The 24,179-nt window shown below is 40.0% G+C and overlaps 1 protein-coding gene across 1 annotated transcript in view; it reads right to left on the reverse strand.

The window, feature by feature from the left end:
• The window catches only part of LOC136883432 (amyloid-beta precursor protein), a 589,175-nt gene that overhangs the window by 58,644 nt on the left and 506,352 nt on the right, over positions 1–24,179 (reverse strand). The window contains exon 2 of the mRNA XM_068229715.1: positions 9,722–9,907. Within this exon, the coding sequence (XP_068085816.1) occupies positions 9,722–9,907 (186 nt within the window). The remainder of the gene's footprint in view (positions 1–9,721; positions 9,908–24,179) is intronic.

Genomic DNA, 24,179 nt, shown 5'->3' on the forward strand with positions numbered 1-24,179 from the left:
GGGATTGCTTCAAAAGAACAATTCTATACCGGAATGGAGGGAAAAGTTTGCAGTTTTCAATGAACTCTGCTTTGGGTAAGATATCATGCACGTTCATTGGTAATAAACAGAGATCGGAAGTTGAGGAAAAATCCTTGTTTTTTCTCGCGAGTGTTCGAAAACGCGGCCCAACATAATATATGTTCCTTGTGGGTCACTGTAGGTCGTAAAATGGTTGGATTTATTTGTCTTTTTTGCTTTTGGGGCTTTTTTTTGCTTACAGGTCTTCTTTAGCCCTTTTTACGTATTATCATTTTTACATCTTCTTGCGACTGCGTGTGTAAAGCCCATTCTCGATTCCAATAACCATAAGTTTATCCATAACCTCTTCTCTAATAGGAGGGGAAATGAAATGAAACTAATGCTTGCGAAAAATCAGATGTATCAAATTATCGGCAAGTTACGTAAAATTTTAAAAGGAGAATTTGAGTGGTTTTGAAGAAGAAGAAGAAGAAGAAGAAGAAGAGGAGGAGGAGGAAGATGTCACTTGTTATCTGTTGATGTGAAGAGAAGTTGCTCTATGGTTCGCAACGTGCTGTTCAAAAACCGTCGATACTTTACACCTATGAACCAGGAGATGACTGTTGTGATACACTGCAAAGCCAACTGATGTCAGGTTTTAGAATTCCAATTTCTGTAACCCTCGTGTGGTTAAGACAAATCTCGTACTATTCCAGTTATACTAATTTCAATTTCTTTCTCCAGATGTCCATTGCGGGCTCGCTGAATTCATTCAAGGTGGAAAAAACATTTCATTATAAATCCTGCAAGTGCCTTTTTAAACGGTTAATTCCTTTTTTTTTTAATGATGTAAATCTTAAAATATATAATATCCGAAAGATTTCACTGATGTTTTCACTGTATGTCGCACACCACCTGAGTTATTAATTTTAAAATATTATATTGCTTCATTATATATGTAATTAAAACTAAAAATTATGAATGAATTTGCATCGCATTTTAAGTCCTTTTTGTGTATATTTTAGGTCTTTTTACAGGTTCTTTTCGGCAATATATAGGTCCCGTGGTGTAGGGGTAGCGTGCCTGCGTCTTACGCGGAGGTACTGGGTTCGATTCCCGGCCAAGTAAGGGACTTTTGTCTGCATCCGAGTGCTCGTTCGAAGTCCACTCAACCTACATGATTACAATTGAGGAGCTATCTGACAGTGGGATGGCGGCCCCGGTCTAGAAAGCCAAGAATAACGGCCGAGAGCATCCGTCGTGCTGAATACACCACACCTCCTAATCTGCAGGCCTTCGGGCTGAGCAGCGGTCGCTTGGTAAGCCAAGGTACTTCGGGGCTGTTGTATCATGGGCGGGTGGATAGTTCTTCAAACTCCGAACCCTAGTATGAACGTGATCTTGTGTGGAACAGCGAGGTTTAATTGGAGCACCCTTACCTGCCGACAACGTATATCAAACTTTATCCACCCCTCAAAAATCGGACTCTCCTCGTTGGGTTTGAACCCATCTACAACAATTTGTAAAATGCTAATGTGTAGTTGAAGTTCTCTCTTAAATCCTGGCGCATTTCGCTCTTCGAAGGGAGAAACTTTATATTTGTTTTCCTGACAAAATATAGCTGCACTGAATGTAATAAAAAGGCAAACTTCCGTTTGCGCAGTATTGTAGAAAACACAACGTCCACAGTGCTCGAACCCAACAAACTAATTGATCTTTCTCCCCCAGCACAACAACTCGAGCTGGAGAGGTGAAGGGGTTCTATAAAACATAGCTGACTGATTTATTTTGTCGGATTTCTGTGACAGTTACACACGGCGAGGGATTTTCTGTTCATATTTCAAGTTACTAACTTTTTAAAAACACACAGTGCCACGGTACCAGTAATGCTGTGGCCAGGCTATAAAGTGAAATATATTACCGACATCTACAAGTGGATATAAAACGTGAGGAGAGAGAAAAATGGGTCAGCAGTGACGAGAACGAAATATAAATTGAGTTTACAGAATTACTCTTATCAAAATTCACTGAATTTGGTAATTACTAATTTTGTGAGCTAAGCTATACAAAAAAGAAGCCTTCCATGGAAACGTAATCACGAGAACTCAGCGTTTCACGTGAAACTTCCCATATAAAAATATAGGAAACAGACTACGGATAATGACATGTTAACCGCATCTGCAGGTCACCTAACCGATTTGGCTCCTCAAAAGCGGCCCGTTAGATTGGCACTGCCCTCGTACGGAAGCAAATGATGTGACAACCTCACCTAGGGGTCAGGAACACCCCATGCAATTCCCTGACCGGATTGGGCTCCTCCAATGGATCCTGCGAGGTTAGCATAGCTCCCATACGTAACGCTATGACATGATCACGCGTCTTAACCTCAGCGATAGGTCACTGAACTTGGCCAAGAACACTCAGGTCAATTACTAGGTCAATGACCTAGAGTCCACATAGTGTTACTACTCAAAAAAGCTTGAGAAAATGCTGGCACAGCACTCATTGTCTTAGAACATACTTTGCCCTTCTACTATAACATGAATAAAAATGTATAAAGGTTCATAATTATGGGGCAATAGTTAAAATTACCTACCAGAGTAATAAAGCTGTCCATTAATTTGAATACTTCGCGTATATAAGTTTTCCCGTTACGTGTCACCTACGGCTAAACTAGGTTCATTGCTGTCAAGTTGGTATTTAGACTCTGGTTTTCTGTTCCTCAGAATGCGAGTCAAGAGAACGATGCATATTGTTTTAAGGGGCCACATATTATCAAATGTTATCGTCCCCTGTCAACGAAATAAGAACACTTTTCAATTCTAGCTATATATTTCATTTTTAACTTGTTTTTTTAACGTTTAAGTAACAACCGTCGTGGAAATTGTAAATGGGACTCATGACCTATTAAGTTCAAAAATAAATAAATAAATAAATAAATAAATAAATAAATAAATAAATAAATAAATAAATAAATAAATAAACCTAGGTATTATTAGGAGGGAAGTCAGTTATCCAAATCGCAGAGCTGTAATTGAAGAAAGACAAATCTTGAGAGTTCCAGACACTTTTAAATGAATTCCCCTCAACTCTTACAAAATATAGGCCGAGTATACCATGAGGACAACTCCACGAAAGGGAAAGAGACGTTTTAGTTAACGGCCAAAAGTTAACGATTTGCTGACGATACAACTTTGCTAGCAAACTGTCAAGAAGAATAATATATCATCCCGTTAATTCAAAAAAAAAAAAAAAAGAGAGAGCCAAAATGTTGGTTTAGAACTGAACACCTTCGAAACGAAAGTTATAATCCACAGGCAGAATAACAGTCATCCAGAAGTATAGCAGACTGATCTCTGATAAATTCTGGGTCATCAGGAGAAGAGATAAAGCGAAAGTGTAATCTGTCTGCAAGGACCAAGAGATTTCCCAAAATCTGATAATTAGACTGATAAACTCTGTAGTGTTTCCTATACGGATGCCAATCGTGCACATTCTGAAAGAAGGATGTGCATAAGATCAATGCAACAGAAATGTTTTGCTACAGAAGGATGTTAAAAATTCCGTGGATCGATCACTGTACTGATAATTTCGTCCTTATAGGAGGTTAAAATTGAAAGGAAACTCTCAGGTCAGGTTCGGATATTTCAACTGCAATACCTAGGCGATGTAATGAAGAGTGTACCAGAAGATATGGAGAGGTTGATAATTCAGGCAAAAATCAACGAACAAAGGCCACGAGGAAGGGATCCAACTAAATGCATTAGCCAAATTATCAGTACATCTGGAAGAATAATCCATGAGGTAATGATGGAAGTCAAGGAATCATGGATACAAATGATCTGTGATATCACAAAGGCTACCACGCCCCCTACAGGAGGTCAGGACAGAAGAGATATAGGAGAGAATAATCGTAAAGAAGAGACGAAGAACAATGGTAATAATTAACGTTATTGGCTTTAAGTCCCTCTAACTACTTTTACGGTTTTCGGAGACGCCGAGATGTAGGAATTTAGTCCTACAGGAGTTTCTGTAAGTGTCAGATACGGCCGCACTGAGAAAGGATCGAACCTGCCAAGTTAGGGTTAGGACAGCGCCTCAAACGTCTGAGCCGCTCAGCCCGACAAGAGCAATGGGATGGGAGATTTCTGTGAAACAGAGGATACCAAGTAATTTAATAACCTTGCCTGTGTGACTTTAGTTTCTAGCGAATAAAACCTGGAAATCTAAATGCTGTGCAACAAAAATTTTGCAAAAACGGAAACAAAATCTCTTAACACAATTGACGAAGAATTACATTAATCTGACGTATTTTAACAAGAGCAGCCAAACGATCACTGGCGCATTCAAGCAAAACCTAAATCTGATTTAAATTACTCTGGGGAAATATTGTAATGGAGAACAACGTTCATTTATTTCAATTAGAGAATTAATGGGTTGCCATCACTACATGGGGCAGCGGAACAAAAGTTGCAGAGTAGCCAATACGAACATTTCAAAACACAACTATTATTAATATTATAATTGTTGTTGTGCAAAGGGAAAGAAGGGTGCATATAAAATCACTGGAAACCTAATGAGATAATTAGTATATAATATATAGAGAGATGTTAAAACGTGAAATATACGCACAAATGAAGCCGGTAAATAATGGGGCATTGGATCGCAATATATAATGCCCATAAATAACTGCGTCGCTGTAATTTATTTCCTAAAAAATAAGAACGCACACATAACTGAATGATTCACGATCATCTTCAAAGCCATTACGGTAAACAAAGCTGTGTGCTCACACAGGTAAAACGAAACAAAAATGTACCGTTAAGAGTGACGCACAAACAAACTAATTACTCATTTTGCCATTCCTGTGCAATGTATTTGTTAACACGCACAGAGCCTCCATGGTCCAAATCAAATCGCGGATATTGATAGTCCGATGCAGCGATTGAGTTTCCCCTTTCCCTGGCGGATCATGCTTTTACGAGGGGTGTTTTGTAAGGCATGGGTAGTGAGATATAATTCGGAACGCAGGCACAATATAAATCCACTACGTGTGTTTTAAAGTTACTAGATTGTGCCTCTTAGTGCTAGGAGTGTGAAGATCAACACCGACTCAACTTAAACTATACAAGCACAGGTCTGGAAGAAAGAGGAAAACCTGGTTACGTTCTTATTCTCCGTGAAGAAATATAAGGAGCTCAAAAACATCACTCCGTTCCAGAAGTGTGAAAAACAGATGGCGTTTGACAATTCTCATAGTTTTAAAGCATTCCTCCAGCCAATCAATAGTTATGGTAAATATGTTTGGACCCACACCTGTTACGACTAGATTCGTCTTAGAACAAGACTGAAGCAATGGATATTTCTGAACATGGATTTTAATGCAATTACTCATTGTATTTTATCTCACTAAAAAAAATTTTTGCATTACTGTTTTACACATGTTTTTTTACCGATCTCGATAGCTGCAGTCGCTTACGTGAGCCCAGTATCCAGTATTCGGCAGCCCCGAAGATGGTTTTTGCGTGGTTTCCCATTTTCAGACCAGGTAAATGCTGGGGCTATACCTTAATTAAGGCCACGGCCACTTCCTTTCCACTCCGAGCCCTTTCTGTCCCATCGTCGCCGCAAGACATGTGTAGGTGGGATGTATAGCAACGTGTAACAAAAATAGTAAATGACAATGATTTGTATTGGACAAGACAATTAAAGTTAATACTTGTAACACTGCTCTCATGTAGCAAAGAAAATCAAAGCAAGGGCTGATGACGTAGATGTTATGCCTCTAACAACAAGCTTCATCATCAAAGAAAAACAAAATAGTTATCTCCGTAAGGGCCCGAACGCCCATGGAGGTGTGGAAGATAAAGGCTTCCACTATCCATAACCTCGGCACTTGGTGGGGTAGAGTGGTCAGCTCTACGCCCGACTACAGTGCTGCAGGATATATAATACATTTTGTATTTTCATACGTTCGAAATGTTTACCAGACATTCTTACATCAAGGCTTTCACTAACAAAAGTGACATCTGTCAAGTAGAAAGTTTTCGGGTTGCATCTGCACGCGCATAATAAATTAACGAGGATCTAAAAAGACTGAAGATAGTGTTCCATCCCTCCACAGGTCTGTCAAACGGGCGTAAAGAAATGAATTCTAGAGTGATTTGCAACTTTTACGAGACGTTTCTTCGGATAGTCCAATTTGCACAACACTTCTGTATGATGATTTGCATAAGTAACAGGGATTCGAATACGCAAAACTCCAGCCTATTCATGCAACACTTTCGGATTATTATTATTATTCGTACATTCTAGAATGCTGTCAATGCACAGCAAGGAGAGAGTCGGATAACTTGCCACCTACTAGTGTATACAATTCATGTGCTAGAACTGCGCCCCGAGACTTGCTCGTGCTCTCCTTCAAACATCTTCTAACGAGGAGCCTCGTTTCCCAGCAACGGACGTCACTTGTTTCTTCTGTACTCAGCACCTCTCGTTCGCACTTCCCCAGGAAACAGCGACAGAGCACGTACAGAATAAATTCAAGTGTCAGATTCAAGACATTTAATTCAAAACCACAAGTAAGAGATCTTTGTGAAAGGAAATGCACAATCTACAAATGTCTCTTATCTGATCACCGGAACTTCCACGGAGAGTGGGTGCCGATTCATTTTTACAGTTTGTGACTTGAAGGCATCACGTCAGGCATAAAGAAATACCGGTGAAGCACATTAGTAGACAAACTTGAACTCATTTGTCATCTCTTCAGCACAACAGAGAGCCCTCTGCTGCTAGTTTACGGAAACGCAGTCATCCATATCTAGAAGGTAATAATTTAAATTCTACTTTATGTCCTAAGCATACATCTTTATTATAGATTATTATGCCTTCCAGAGTTCGGTCTGCAAGCCTCTGTGAATGTACTAAACGCCGCCACAATAATCTACTTGTAACTAATTATCTGGCCTCCTTTATTTCTGTATCTCTTATCTGTAAATCGTTAGAAACTGAGTATAACAATCGTCGTCTTGACCTCCCTCAACTTCCTTTACCCTCCATAACAGAGTCCATAATTCACCTAGGTATGTTAATAATTGAAGATCTGCCTTTCTTCAAGCTATGTTATGTATATTACCAACTGTTGTCACTAAGTATGATAGAAATATTTCGTGAATAATATAGTCATATTATAGTAGTGTACATCATTTTCATCCTCATGTTATTTTTGTCTTTAAGTACCATTTGTTTTATTATAATGCTGAAAACTTCAGTATGGCCAAACGCAGTGGTCGTGGGTGTTCATAACGCGCTACGGCTATGAAACAAAGCTGTATATTCAAGAGACGGGTGGATTCGAACCCCATCGTCAGCTATTGTGAGTATGGTTTTCTGTGGTTTTCCATTTTCACTTGCAGGCAAACAGCTGATTTCTATAAGCAAGATTTTGAAGAGCGTTGTCTTCAATCTTGCACGCTCAAGCCTTTCATCTGTCATTTTTAAAGAGAAACATTTTATTCCTAGAGTCATTCGTGAGGCGATAGAAACTGGTGAACGCCCGAATAATTTCAACAAAGGTGACGGCTATATACTGAGTAGATCATGGCTACCCTCCATAGTTAACTCCTCGTCAGCATCTTTTTCCATGACTCTGGAGGCCCTGGAATGAACTACATTTCTAACAGGGTCTCTCTCTCTCTCTATCTTGAGTCTGGTTACTATGGAGTGACAGTTGCCATTTTGCAATTGTTATTGCTATGAAGACGATCCTTGTCGCAGGATCGAAACGACCTAATATCCCCAAATAATTATCATTATATCATTATGTCATTTAGTGGTCGTGAAAGTCTAGTATTAAACAGCTGATTCTTTCCACCTCCTCACCCAATTTCATTCAACATCATTAATCTCATCTTCATTACCTCCTCATTTAAATGGAAACAAGCCTTAGATCTAGTGAAGATACCTTACAACCTCATCGACCTCATCCCGGCCCCACATCAAGTGAACGGGATCAAAGCAGACATACATAGCGAATGGTTTATTGGTTGTAAAATGTTTCATTATTATCTTATTTTAAGATGCAAGTTTAAATATTCGTACTGAATTTTCTGGCTAGATGGATGAGATGACCTTATGGCCTCAATCATGCCGGATTAAATAAATATATCGACGGCTTACTTCTAAAACCTCGTATCTCGCAATGTTCTTTCTACCCATTATTTTCCTTAAGAATGGTCACGCCTCCCAGCCACATATTGATATGCAGCCCATCAGAACTATTTTCGTTGGGTTCATTTTCCTACGCTAATGTGTAAAGGAAACTGAACCTTAAATGCATTATACTGTAGGAGTGCGTAAATACGTGATGCAAACAACATCCCTACTGTACGGTATGCTTAAGGTCCATTTTCCTTTACACATCAGCATAGGAAATTGAACACAATGTAAATTGTTCTGATGGACTGCATATCCATATGTAGCCGGGAGGCGTGGCCAGCCTTAAGGAAAATAATGCGTAGGAAGAGCATCGGGACATACGAGGTTTTAGAAGTAAGCCGTCGATATTCTATTGCGTTATAGATATAGTAGAAGAATCCTGTAATTATACAACTCTGATTTGATGGAGATATAGTTTTCAAAGATCTAGGAGTGAGAATCTCGAAGAAGATTAATGTGATCGCTTACTTGGCCGTGCTTGTTTCACCGCGTATCCCTTCCCGATGTTCCCTGTAGGCCTACTTCCTTTTCATCTGAGCAGATGGGATTGAGACCTTTTTGGATTCGTCGTGGGATGCTCTCTCTAGATGTCGCAATAGGTACATTTGAGCAGTAGAATAGTCGGTAGGCTGAGGGGCCTTTGCATGCTCCATTTTCTGGCATTCCCTGCAATTTCTGCTCCTTTAAATCCTACTCATAGCGGACTTTCTTGATCATCTATATGTCCGAGCACGTTCTATCAATTTTAACTACGGTGGATCGCCCATTGCAACGCGATTTAATGCTCCTATTGCACTAAAATTTACTTATACACTCACAACAACAACATCGAAACTTCTCATTTTTCCCCCAATATATTTATTGGGTTCCGCACGGATTGCGATTAGGTCCAGTTTTACCGACGAATGTCCTTCCTGACACCAAACCTATGTGGTGGGATTACGTTTCTGTGGATACTGCTTGCCTCCTGCAGACCTTGTAAGGGCAGACCCTCCGAAGAGGAAGGGTAGTATCTCCCGTGTATAGGAAACTACGTGTTATTGTAGTTGAGGATAGCGTTAGTTTGTAGTTTGTGAGTTGCAAGGAATTAAACATTCAAGAGTAAATTACTTGTAAATCGCACAATGCATGTAATGACACAGACTTCTGCAACTTCACTGTGCACCCACAATTTTACTCCACCCATTACATACATCTCACTCACCCCTGTAACGCCGTGTGCAACACTTATTCCATTAGGCACATACAGTCGCGTAGAGCGGGAAATGTCCTATACACTCATACAGTACAAAAATAGAAATCCGTCACTATCGCACGAAGACTTCAAACACCCCACAGGATTTAGTTACACCAACTTGCCCAGTCCAACCCCTACCGACAGATAAAATTATAAGACGCTGACATGCCAAAAGTAACAAACATATGTGAAAGAAGGAATGAAGTCTTAATCTAGTCATTTGTACCACTAAGTTTTCCAAACAAAGAGGTGATTAGAGTACGTTACCTTCTTGCAGTATTCGAGAATCTCCAGCTTGTCCTTAAGGCAGGTAGCCTTGTTGTTGAGATCGGTAACCCAGTGACCAGACTCCGTCATATACTGACTGTGGTACGACTGGCCTTTCTCTCCGCAGTACATCGCTACCTGGGGTTCGAAATGCGCGGCGGGTAGGTCAGCTGTTCCGGAAAGGGCCTGTGGACAAAAGTAGAAAAACACATTACTTAACTAAAACAAGAATAACAGTTCAGTCATTCTAGAGCGCTGATGCTTAGGCGGAATAGGTTAAAATGGAAACTTATTTTGATAGCAGGAAATGATATCTAGCCCGCTCTTGCGCAATTTGGAGAGGGTAACCATGTATAGGTGTTCAAAAAACGCTACCCCTAATATTTATGCAAATCTCATAACACAACTGTACTGTGGTCTAGCTGACAATCACTTACGTTTGCATATTAACTTATTAAAGCCTAAACATCCCGGCTACAGTTATTACAAATAAAATGGTGTTTTGGACTTCTCAGGTTGCTAATTTAGATAACACACTGCAGTGCCAAAATGTTAGATATATTTTGTAATAGCGGAGGCCTTTCATTTTCAGTTTCCACGGAGTTAATCTGTACGTGTTAAGTCCTTCAGTCTGTCTAAACTAATGCATGATTAAATAAAATGTAGAACCTGAAAAAGAAAACATTTAAGAACACATTATACATAAAAAGGAATAAATGAAGTACATTTTTCCTTCTTGAATGGACATCATCAGTTTCTATCAAATCACACCTTCATTTATAATTATTATTAATTGATGAATAATAAGTGTAAAACCATTTATGTTAAAACCTGTGTCCACCATTCTAATACTTGTTGAAGTGTTATAACTTATATTATTGAAGTAGTACACACGTGACTCTTCTCCCCTCACTGGATTCTTCAAGAAAATAGTCCACCTTAAATTTTTTTCTTCTCCCTTCATATTTTATTATTTCTGTATTTGGGCCATTTTAATGTGAATGTAAAGCTTCAAATGGTCTATCTTGACTATCTTAACTACCTCCATACGTCTTTCCGGTTTCGGAGTAATAAATCGCAAATCAAATCATATGCCTCAAAATCGTCACTCGGCGCATTTAACGGAGGCACACTAAGTAGTTTTCTACTATGTCGTACATTTACAATGATACGGTGCCTCAGCCAATCACATCTAGTCATTTCCTAGGCTCTAAATCCGAATTTCATGGCACAATTTTGTTACAGTACGGTCAGAAAGTACGTAGCCTAGTTTTATATACGTTGTTATACCAACATTCAAGAGAAAAAAATGAAACCAATTTTCAATTTTCCAAACCAAATGATTACAAATATGTGTCTCGGTCATGGCCATCCGTGAATGGTTGTTAATTTCCGATGACCGCAAGCCATAAGACACAGCCTTCACGGTTGATAGGTAACAATAATTTACATCACAGCCTGCATCGTTGCTCGATTTACACTTCCCCCCACATATTTTGTAACGGTAACTTCGCAAAGTAAATTTTCAGAGACTCCTAGCCATAATAAACATTTATGACAAAACTGTCTTGGAACGGGCATTGCTTGTTGCATAGACCATGCTTCAACGTGGAACCCACTCGCCCCCCCCCCCCCCGCGCCCCACCGCAAGCTCGCGGCTGCAGAGGGATAACAACGCTAATTATAATGATACGGGTTATCGGGAACGAAGTTAATGAATGAGACAGTGGAGTGTCCAGTACATAATCAGAGGGAGGGGCTAGGGAGGGGAGCATCATAACGAAGTGCAATATGTAGCCGAGGTTGGCAGGAGGCTTAGTGTGTGGTATAGGGATTACTGGAGCAGAGCCGGCCAAAGCCGGGTTAAAACTAGGATTACTGGGGACCAGCAGCAAGATGAGGGCACAGCTCTGGCTGTCGCACACAAGACAATCGTGAACTGGCACTGGGAACATACTACCAATACAGGTAATACTACGTCTAAAAGTTATAGTCCGCAACATAAAGTTGTTATCGCGATAACTTTGTGTTATTGCAATTTTTGTATATCGCAATATGGACCTCAATTCTATGCAGAATTATTTAACGGCGAAGGAATTTTTACAGCTAATGTAGTATTAGCCGAATCAATGAGAAAAAGGAAAATAAAACGAAGAGAATTGTGAATATGATCTCTACGCTCCTTAACAAATGCGAATTAATCAAAGATAAGAAGACTTGCCTTGAGTTTATTGTCCTTACGTTTCACTGACCACTTTAATAGCTTTCAGAGATGCCAAGGTGGAGAAGTTTAGTCTTACAGGATTTCCTTTACGGGCCAGAAAATGTAACGACATGAGGCTGACATATCTGAGCACCTTCAAATACCACCGGACTAAAGCAGGGTGAACCTGCGATACTTCCCGCCATCCCTCCACCAACATCTCGGAATATTACGCTGTGTCTAACAGTTCTCCATTCTCTCAAGGCTTCCCAGCCCACAGTCTTCAGCATTTTCTACTCTTTTATCGGACATCGCCCAGAACAAATAGAGCTGCTCTTTTTCGGATTATTTTCAGTTCTCGAATCAAGTAATCCTGGTGAGGGTATCATACACTGGAACCATACTCTAATTCCGGTCTTACTAGAGACTTACATGCCCTCTTCTTTGCATCCTTACGCAAATACAGACATGTCAATAGGAACAGATCAGTAACTTCCAGTTGAAATTCCGTCATTACCTCAAAACATATTACCTAGTTACTTACAGTACAATGATTATCCTGAGAAAATTTCACCCCATCAACTCAGTGATTAAACCGAAGGAAACCTCCCTTGGAAAACTCACAAGATGACTTTCCATCCCGTTTATCATCACACTAGGGCCTGCTGTCAATCTCTCAAAAATGAGGTATTTTTTTCCAGAAGATCACAATTTCGTACATACATTTATTACTCTGTGCAGTATAAGATCGTCCGAAATAGAGCCTTATTCCAGTTCTTTATATATATAATTCTGCCTTGAGGAATTCCTCCCTCTTAATGAATAAAAGTTCTGATAATTCTTCAACAACTCCAATTCTCTGAGTTATATGTTCTAGGAATACAGCCCTCCCATTCACCCACTCTTTTGTCTAGTCCAATTGCACTAACATTATGATTTACCCTGTCAGACGCCTTCGATAGGTCAATCCAGATATAGATATCCACATGGTTGTAAAATGTCATCCTGATAATCAGTTTATTTAATTACATTATGGAAATTTCCCCATTTTTTAAAAATAATATAAAATGACAGTTTCGGTTTAACAATCTAAAAAGGAAAACAATCAGCTGGGCAACTGAAGTATCCAAAGTTTTATATCTAAATTGTCCAGCCACTCTATAGCCATTCTAGAGGCTTGAGCAAAGTCTTCCAGCGAACCCAAGTACGCTCTGTTTTTCCGCACCACAGTTACAGTTGGGTGAAGTTCTCTGCCCCAGCGAGTCACATCTCCCACGGCTGGTTCGTACACTGTTAAGAGCAATCCACGTTTTACGAGGCAGATCACAAACTGCTGGTGGATGTTGGGTATTAAACAGAGACCGCCACTCCTGTCTCCATTCTACAGAAGCGTTAAACCCTCTGTTGATCAGTTCTTTCGCATGTCTTCATGCATGGGAAGAACGACGTTCCCTGATATTTTTGTGAACTCACCGATCAGATTATTAGATCTCCTTATTCTTGGAGGTTAGATATGGCTCAATACGGAACAAAAAGAGTAATGGACTTTAACTGTACCAATAATGATGCGCGTTGTCTGATTCAGAACTGTGTCGATCTGCGTAACATATGGATTGTTCAACCATACAGAAGAACAGTACTCTGGAGTCGAGTAGACTAAACCCATTGCTGATTATAGAAGAGTGGACGCAGTAGCTCCCCATGTTGAACCCGCACGTTTCTGGATGATGTTATTCCTTGCCCTCTGTTTAGCAGCAATCTTAGTCAACTGTGTCCTGAAGGACAATGTTCGGTTCTTAATTAACTGCGATGTCGAAAGAGTACTTCAATGTTCTAATTCGGAGTTACTTGAGCCTTACCTGTAATTAGGATTGGCTTTCAGTCACAGGCAACTCCTCAGAATACACGTCCATCCAATGTATATAGCTGCGAAACTAATTCTGCCAGCTTGGAAGTGAAGGATGTGGCGGATATTGTGGTTCAAAACCTGATGTGATGTCAGGATATGAACCAACATACTCTTACTCCAACGCATTTCCATTAGAAGTTACAGGAACTCATTACCTCCCACATGTAGTGTAATGAATTCTGCCATCAATCCTCCTCAGTACTTTATAGCTCAAGTAAATATACTGTTGGAACAAGCAAACTTTGTTACAGATGTGTGCGGCGGGTTGCCTGCATTGAGCAGACGTTCGATATCAAAACGAACTACAAGATCATTAATTTAAAAACTCAGCGGTTTTCATGTTTGCTCCGGAGAAACTCTTTGATAAGCTCTCTCTCTCTCTCTCTCTCTCTCTCTCTCTCTCTCTCTCTCGTCAATATTTTGGTCAGTGCAATTTATTTCGAATTTTAGACTCGAAGAATGCTGATGAATGCAAGTGCTCATGCTATCAGTGACAGACCGACTCGTAGGCTGAATGATCAGCGTACTGGCCTTCGGTTCAGAGAGTCCAGGGTTCGATTCCCGGTCGGGTCGAGGATTTTAACCTTCATTGGTTAATTCCAATGATCCGGGGGCTGGGTGTTTGTGCTGTCCCCAACATCCCTGCAACTCACACACCACACATAACACTATCCTCCACCACAATAAAACACAGTTACCTACATATGGCAGATGCCGCCCACACACAGCGGAGCGTCTGCCTTACATGGGATACAGTCGGCTGGAAATAGCCACACGAAATCATCATTAGTGACAGACATAACAACAACTTGAATTTTTCTGGCAAGTTCACATCTACAAAGTTAGATTCTAGAATCGGTCATAATTCTATATTTCACCAGGACAGCCGCTTTTAACTGAACAAATTTCTTGTGTCTTTAAAAAAAGAATATGAACCTAACTAATCGGTTTGCTCTCTAAATCCCTCATCTTCACCCAATCGTTGCGGTTGCAAAGTTTTGCGAAAAACATGAATCGTACTGAGCCCGGAGCCAGCCACGAACTTCAGCTCAGAAGGCCAGCGCTTTTACGGCTGTGTTCTCTTTATATTAAAAGATTAAGAGTTGTGTACTGAGATAAGCACAAGTACACAGTACTCGAGCCAAACTAATTAATGAGATGCAGCTGAAATCTGCAGCACTGTCGGGAATCAAACCTGGGATCCTCTAAAGTGAAACCCAACGAGGCGGACAACAAACAATCAAGCTGTTTCTTCAAGATATTGGAAGCCAAGGCCTTCTTTGTTCCTTGGTTTGGGAAATATGGAGCCGAGGAAATGGACAAAGGAGTCAATGTGCATCGCACACTTCAAAAACGAATCCGCAAGCTTTTCTGAATGCATACCGACATGTCCTCTGTGTCAGAATAAAACGGGAGACAGCGTTTACAATTGTTACACAAGTAATAAAGTTTCGAAGAAATTTGTTGTGGGCTTGACCTAATTGTAGGCCCCCCGCACATGAGACCCTGTCGTTTACAGTTCTTGGTGACCACCTGTTGTGACCCTGCGTCCTTCCGGACAGATTTACTGGTACTACATTGTCTGATTATTTGTAAGGCGTACCACTTACATCCCGTCGACAGCATGATATGCTAACGCACAATATTCTTGCCGTGCTGGATAGGTAGAGGTATATTATTTGTTTGGCCGCCACGCTCACCTGACTTGAACCCCCTGCAATTTTACCATTCGGGACACAGATCTGTCTTGCATTCGACTGATGTTGATTATGAATGAATTCAAAGGTCGCATAACTATGCATTCATGCATTTTCGAACACATGATTTGACTCTATATGAGGAATCCATGCCACTTAATTTTGGTGGATGCTGTATAATGTAGGATTTCGATGGCGCAGTGTAATATAAATCAGCATGTAATAAGGTGTACGTATAATAATTATTTACAATCTGTGATGTGCATGGCATGTGGACATAGCGCTGGAGGGACAGTCGATAGATATTTTATCCTGTTCGATGATGCATCAACACTGTTTACTCAGTGCATGTAATGTGTAGAGCGATGAACCCTTTCTCCCCTATCGTCAACTGTTTGCTGAGCGCTTGTCAGGCCGCAAAGTGCACAGCGTTTGCTACCAGCCTGTCCTCTACCCCACCCCACCCCACCGTATCCCACATCCTCCCCACAATACAATATATGCTCAACACAACACAGTCGAACAATATTTCTCCTTCTGCTCCTCCCCTCGTGAAGCGCAGCCGACATGATGGAAATGAGTAGTGGATATTATCATGATCTGTTTTTTAACCCTTATATGTAAAAAATTATGTGTCTAGTTAGTAATTTAAGGAGCAGATATATTTTTAGAACGAGGTTTATATCCGGGGAGCCATCGTAGATTCAGGGGTGTATCCCGATCTTTCACAGCAAGTTCTGTCAAATGTCTAAATTCTCTTTTTCCTTCCTTTTGTTATCTCATAGAAAGTGGCGAAAATCATGGAGGAAGTTTTCGTATTTTGTTTTCCATATAAGAGCTGCGGTGTCGAGGATGGTGAACCACTGGTGACGGCTCCACGTCCAAGAAAATCATCTACCCCCACGTCCACGATTCCTTCTGTATTTCTATTTATGATCAGTAGAACTCAGATTTTAGGCAAAAATCTATTTTGTACCTGAAGATAACTTAAAATGAAGTTTTATTTACACACTATAAATGCACATTTCTAGCCCTTTCAGGCAAGCAACTCAATGTTGTAAACATCCTGAGAATATGAGCTACGAAGTTTAGGTATATAAAGTATGAGAATATATTCTTTACGTATTCCTAACAATCAAAATCCCTTTTCTTAATCGTCGTTATCTGGTCGATTAGATTAACTGTTTGCCTTTTTCTACCACTACAAGCGCTGATGAGAGTCAATGCAGAGTTTCACTTAAGCCCTTATAACTACAGTCAGTGTGTACTTTTTAAAAAAAAATCTAAAATGTCTGGGGGTACTGAACCAAAGAACACATTATAAAAATACGTAAATAAGTTAATTTGATTAGGATTTGAATCAAAAAGAAAACTAGTAAAGAAACAAGTGACATTAGGCTGTTTTCCCGGAACTGCATTTAGGCAGCAAGTTATTTTCCAAATTTGTTTTTAAATTTTGATAGAACTGTCCTAGACTCACAATTTGAAACCTTTCCGGACCCTTCAGTCCTTCACCTTTCGGTACAAGTGAGATAATTACTTAATGTAACGTTTTCAATATTCAAACGTTGATCCTATAGCGCCTAAAATGCCTAAATTGACGATATAATCTATACATGCCGATATTCCTTTAATTCAATTCTTACTTTTATCCCCTTAATCTACACACCCGTGAGCGTCACTAGCACAAAACATATGAATGTACATTAAATGAATTCAATCTCGGAATCAATTCGGAAAGCGCATATGAAGTTTATTGCTCCAAATGATCATTCCTGTCATACCTGAGAAAAAACCATTCATCGTAAGACACACTGAATAATAATAATAATAATAATAATAATAATAATAATAATAATAATAATAATAATAATCAAAACCAAACCCCATTGCACTACAGCTCTTGAAAGGCCTTGGCCTACCAAGCGACGCTGCTCAGCCCGAAGGCCTGCAGATTGCGAGTGGTCAGCACGACGAATCCTCTCGGCCGTTATTCTTGGCTTTCGAGACCGCGGCCGCTATCTGACCGTCAGATAGCTCCTCAATTCTAATCACGTAGTCTGAGTAGACCTCGAACCAGCTCTCAGGTCCAGGTAAAAATCCCTGATCTTGTCAGGAATCGAACACGGGGCCTCCGGGTGAGAGACAGGCACGCTACCCCTAGACCGCGGGGCCGGCAATAATAATAATAATAATAATAATAATAATAATAATAATAATAATAATAATAATAATAATAATAAAAGCAAGGAACAGCTCCGGCACTTGCCTAGGGTCAAAATGGATCATCATTATCAGGAACTCCGGTAGCAGGATATCAACCCAAATCCTCCATCATGCAGATCTATAGCTATGCGACCTGTACTCGCTCAGTAAGTGACGACCTCATCACAGCAGTTTTTAGTAGGAATGAAGTTCTAAGTCTCAGTTTTCTACTCTTAGGACGTAACGGGCCGGTTCGAAAAGAATAAAACACACGCATGAGAGGGAGGTTACAGGTGATCCACGCGGTGAACTACGGAATAATAAAAGCACAGCAAGATATTCTGCATGCTGATCTGATTTGATGGGCCGCAGTGTGTTGATCATTAATAATATCGACTGATCTACGAATACATGGCGCTGTTTTATCTACAACATGGTCATTTATATTTGAGCGAGCGCTCAACCACTATGCGCTTTGTTTTGTGCACGCCAATTTGCAATTCAGATTCAGTAGTTACTATGCTAACGACAGATGACACTCCGAGCAGATAAAGGCGGAGACTGGCAGTCCGCGCAACAGCGTCACACTGTCAACTGTATGTTCTCACATCTTCGAGAAGTTCCCAGCAGTTGATAATGTGATAACAAAGAAGACAGTTGTATCAGACTGCTCAAACTTGTGATGAGAATAAACACCATAGAAACTACATTAGCTAAAGAAGTCTATATCGGATCACCACGGCCTTTCATGCTCAGAATTGCAGCAAGCAAACAAGGTGACTGCCAATAATATTGCAGTTCGCTCCTTACCAAAATGTACCAGGAAAACACCCCCTGTCAGCATTGCCACAGAGAGTAACAAACTCTTTCTCATGTCCAAGGTATTTTTTTTTAAATTTTGAAATTCACGACAAAGCCCACTCAGCCACTGAATAATGTAAGAAAGGTATTTATTTTATTTGTTGTTGGTAAGCATGAGAGCTGGATTCATGACGATGGTGTTTGCTGCTTAAAGGAGCCTAACATCTAGGTCATCGGTACGAGATGAGACGAAATGTAATGCCCATTTAAAATTCCAAAATGCATCCACTGACTATAATTCAAATGTACGACGGTGAGCAATGATTATGAACTTAAAACAATCAATGAATCTGACACGCAATGCCTCACCTTGACATAAAATAACTAAACAATGGTGTGAACTGAACAAGGGACTGCTTCCAAAGCAATATCCTGTACATTTCCATTAATGCCACTGTACTCGAAAAGTACCCCCCAACCCCCGCCGGCCATACTTCACCCAGCCCTATCGTTGATAGACTTACACTCAAAAAACACCCAGTTTATACAGGGGGCTGGGGTTACTTCCAGAACAAATTGACAATGTCTTCTCCCATTGGCTCAAAGTTCCTCGAGAAGACGGACACAACCGGTGGGAAAAAAGGTAAACAAGAATCGTTGCCACCCAGAAAAATAGAATGTGAAGGCAGGTTATCAAACTCTGAAACACCAATTTTCTCCCAGATAGTTAATCATCACAAGGAGGCGCTACAAAAGACGTAGAGTCATCTACTCCAATTTTCACAAATCATGAGAGCCCAGCTCCCTGGCTGAATGGTCAGAGGGTCCCGGCCGGGTCAGGGATTTTAATCGCTTCTGATTAATTCTTCTGTCATGGGGACTGGCTGTATGTGTCCGTCTCAACACTCTCCTCATCATATTCGGACAACATACCACACTACCAACCACCACAGAAAAACGCAATAGTGATTACATCCCTCCATATAGGGTTCGTGTCAGGAAGGGCATCCGGCCGGAAAACAGGGCCAATACACATGTGCGACACAGTTCGCACCCGCGACCCTACAGGTGTGGGAAAAAGCTGTAGCAAAAGAAGATGATTCACAAATCATGAAAAGTTTTACTCTTTTCCGAATCTAATACAGTACAGTACCATTAGGGGTAATTTTTAAACAGCCGGAAGTGTCAAATCACTGGCACAATAATAATAATTGTTACGGAGATATCCGTGGTAGGTAGAGGTGAAAGAAGGTGCGGGTGTGAATGGGTTTCAAGCTACGAAATTAACGTGCAATGTAAAATTAATTTAAAATTTAACTAGGTTATATTTTCTTTTCAAAAACAAGAGATAACAATCATAACAGGTACAGAGTAGCAAAAATGTAGGTACAATATTACTGGATTCGGGCTCAGTGCCCTTACTTCATAACTCTTGGGCAATCAGCCCCGCCTTACTCCAAAAAAAATTTTAGCCAAGGGGCAGAAAACCCCATTCATGCCCAGGAGCACTGGCTCCAAACATTACACATAAAGCCTGCACGAGGCATACAGAAACAAATTTCAAAGAGCGATCCGCTCTCAAAATTGTAAGCCTATCACAAGGCCACACCAAACTCTACCTTCAAGCTGTCCTCTAAGGACGTATTCACAGGGGTAAAATACCCAACCTACGGAGGTCTATTACATGAAAAGAAGGTTGATTACATGACCTCTAAAATAACAATTTGAGAGGAGGCGAACTTGCACTCCTAATACACTTTGTTTTTAAAACCTAATCTGGCTCTGGGCCGCTAACGCAAGGGCTAATCCCATACTACAGAGGTGACTTAGAGAAGAACACTTTACATTACATAAACGAAGAATAGTTTGAGAAAATAAGTTCACCTCAAAACAAATGTGAGTGGGAGCTCGAGAGGGTTAGCACTCTCTATCCCAATATGTAGCTTTACAAGAAAAAGATGAAAAGAGTAATTACATTTTAGGAAAAGGTTACATGATGGAAATGCTTCGAACCCGCCGCGAGTGTTAAACTGCCGACCTAGCAAGAAAAGAAGTTATTAATAGGCCATTACCTGGTGTTGAACGGCTGAAGAAGAAAGAGGCGCTTCCCGCCTCCTGCTATGTACTTAATACACTGAAAGATGGAACAGAAGTGGCCCGGAGACCCCAAAATCAGCAGTTTAAATACTCTCGCGGAAGTTTCTAGGCGTTAGGGGAATGAAAACACCCGCCCACAATGTTTTTATTGGATAGGACCCCGCAACGGATACAAGTTGGGGGAAGATACACCAGATTGGTCAGAAATTACTAAAAGAAATTCGGGATTGGATAAATCTAAAACAAGGGGAAAAGAGGGGTATACAGCCAACTTAAACAATAACAGAAAGAAATTTAACAAGAAACAAACTTTTGAAATAAAAATTTCTCCAACAAAATAGTTCTTTGACTCCGCACTAGGGTGCGCTATTGTTGATCTTCAGTAGTGTCCTCTAGAAGAGAAAGTTCACACTTCTTACTTCAAGCGAAACAAAAACACATCAAAAGTGACACAGTTCAAAAACTCAAAATTTTCCACGTGGTGACATCTTCTGAGAAAGTAGAGAATTAATAGAATAGATAAAGTTCAACCTTCCTCCAGAAGAGGAGTTTCAACTGGCGCAACTTTTAAATAAACGGTGTAGAGGTGTACCGCCCGGTACAATAATAATAATAATAATAATAATAATAATAATAATAATAATAATAATAATAATAATAATAATAATAATAAATGTAGTTCACCTACTCCATACATTTAAACTGGGCTCCTTTTAGAAGGCTATCTGTAAGGCGAGAACCGTGTACCAGAAGAAGATTCGAAATTTATCTTCATATGACTCTACTGTCGGTTTATGTGCCCTTCCCCCTCTGGTGGGAGGATGGACAAGTAATTTTCAAAGAAATTTGTAGTCTCTAGGTTTACATAACTGAAATGTTTGTAGATTGTTTTGGTGTTCTAAGGTTACTAGCACAGCTACATCCTCCATGAAATTATCAACCAATCAAATATTTGGATATTTAGTTATCCAATCAGAATTGAGGGTGTGTACAGTGCTTCGACCTATAGAGTTCTGGAACCTTCCCTCCGCTATAAAAGCTGGAACCTTTTGGGACATGTGATCTTTTCTATCGCTCCAGTCAAGAGGCTTAGAGTGCTGCTTACGTAGTGGAGGCAGGGGGCAATAGTTGCCCGTTATCGGAAGGCTCACCAGCTCAAGGTAATGGCAGACATCTCTTAATCATGTGATCGTTTCAGAAAGCTGGCTTGGGGGGAATGTTTCAAAATTATTTCCTAATTTTAAACTCAACATCATCTTTTCAGTGTATTTCAAGCATTTCTAAGGACTTTATTCTAACTTACTGAACGAAGAGTCTTCGCCCTCTTTATTCCCATTCAACTTGGTAACGGGGTGACAATGAGCCAGTAAAATTTAAAATTCATCTTTTTTTTTTTTTTTGGAACTTAATAATATTTTCTCCATCATGCCACCTCTGCAGTATAGGCTTAGCCTCTGTAACTTCAGGCCATAAGCCCAAATCGGGTTTTAAGTGTTTCTACGGGTATTTCCAAAGGGGTGCAAGTGTTCGTCTTCTAGCAGTTTGGTTTACGGCCGATACACTGAACCTTTTCTTTTGATCACTAAGGCCCTATAGAATGAGTACTTAGGGCCTTTGTTAAATGTTAACTCTTCCTATTCAAGTATAAACAGACTGTCGAGCTGGTAAGACAGTAAAATTTATTTTCTAGATTTATCTAATATTTGGATTAGTGAATTTTGCCATGGAATGTGGTATATTTTGGAGCTCAATCTCCTAGAGGGTAACTGTGTGGAGCAAAGATGCTCTTTTGCATATTGTAATTTTGGAGCTTCAAGCTCATTCTGGATATTGTGTACATGAAGTTTAATCATTATTCTTACAAGAGCTAACGAGCTAACCTTGTCTATCTAACTGTTATTTGGTGTTGTTCATCACGGATTAAATTCAGAAAAAAAAAGGAATGAAATACATTTCAAAATTTAGAGGTTTAAATTATACTTCGATCTTTTCTCTGTCCACCCATTCATCCCGGCACCTTCTTACACATTTGCGTTCCACAGAATCGCCGGAATAATAATAATAATAATAATAATAATAATAATAATAATAATAATAATAATAATAATAATAATAATAATAATAATAATGATAATAATAATAATAATAATAAATAGCTCCTACCTTGGACAAACCCACATGATGTTGAATTTACGTGAACTGCAGTGGTTTTGAAAATATCTACCCCATTGAGTTAGACAAACCTTCCAAAACGATTGAAACTTGGGTTACAGAATCCTGAGGAAATGTGCATTCTAACTTATTAGGTCACGGAAATCACTCCCTAATAATGTTATATAAATTAAGTCGAGCTCTGTAGATGGTGAGGGGAATATCTTAAGTTAACTACCAGCTAGTGGAGACTTAACTGCACCTACGAGACTCCACTAAGTTAGGAAATGTATTTAAAATTCTTTCAACTTCAGGAAAGGATTAAACTTGGTGATGAAATGTCTCGGGAGACCAATTGGCTGTCTGAGTTCCTGGCTCTCGCTCTGCAGCAGAGTAGAGAGGCCATAGAAATGTGTTGGTCTCCATTACACATGAAGCGTCCTCCCTTTCATTCGCTGACAGACAACAAGGGGTGCGACTGACAATGCATTCCCGGAATGTCTGCTCTTTCAGCGGTGAAGAAACGAGAAAATGTGAGTCTCAAATTGCACGAGAAAGCCTCCAGCAATTATAGCCTGTAGAGGTCGAGCAGCTACCGACAACCCAAATGGCCTGAATGTAATATTTTATTATTAGCGGATTATCCCCTGCTGTACACGAGGTTTTGACAGAAAATTGCCTTTACCCTAAAACACAAAACCTAGCGCACAGACAACACCCTACCCGGTAATTATAATTTCTGCCATTTCCTACATTTGCTACAAGTCTCTTCTGGTTAAGGAAAGTCCACTAATACATCGCACATAGCAACGTCATATGGAGGTAGCATGCACGATGTGAAGTTCACACTGAAGTACTGAGGTTAATGACAATCCCCGTCTCAGTAATCTAAAAGTCTTCTGCCATTTGTTGATCTTTGCCTGAGCTTCATTCTCCTTTCGCATATCGTATCAAATTGGTTTACACCCTTTGACTTCATTATGTCTGAGCTGGAAGTGCGTAACGAAATGGTTTCACGTAACAACTTGTGTTACGGATGTGTAACTTAGCAACTGTGCTTAGTGTGACGTAAGGTACTGTCACCTAGCAACCGTGCAGGCAACTTCTTATAGTTGGCGGTCATCTGACATTAGCAACCTTTGATGGATGGATGATCTTTCTGAAATATCCAGACCGAGAGTAGTTAGAAGGGTTTAAGTGGGACAATGCAATGACTCGCATTAGCGCTCGTAGTGTTAGAAAAAAGCAAACTGGTAACCTTCCCGACCGGACAACGATGAATGAGAAAAGGACTGTAATTTTTAAGAATAAATAAAGAATATATTATCATACTTTTATCATATTTTATTTGCCTAAAATTCGTTTCTCATATCCCTAGGATGTTTTCAAGATAGA

The sequence above is a fragment of the Anabrus simplex genome, chromosome 11, assembly GCF_040414725.1.
Source record: "Anabrus simplex isolate iqAnaSimp1 chromosome 11, ASM4041472v1, whole genome shotgun sequence".
In the NCBI taxonomy this organism is placed as follows: domain Eukaryota; kingdom Metazoa; phylum Arthropoda; class Insecta; order Orthoptera; family Tettigoniidae; genus Anabrus; species Anabrus simplex.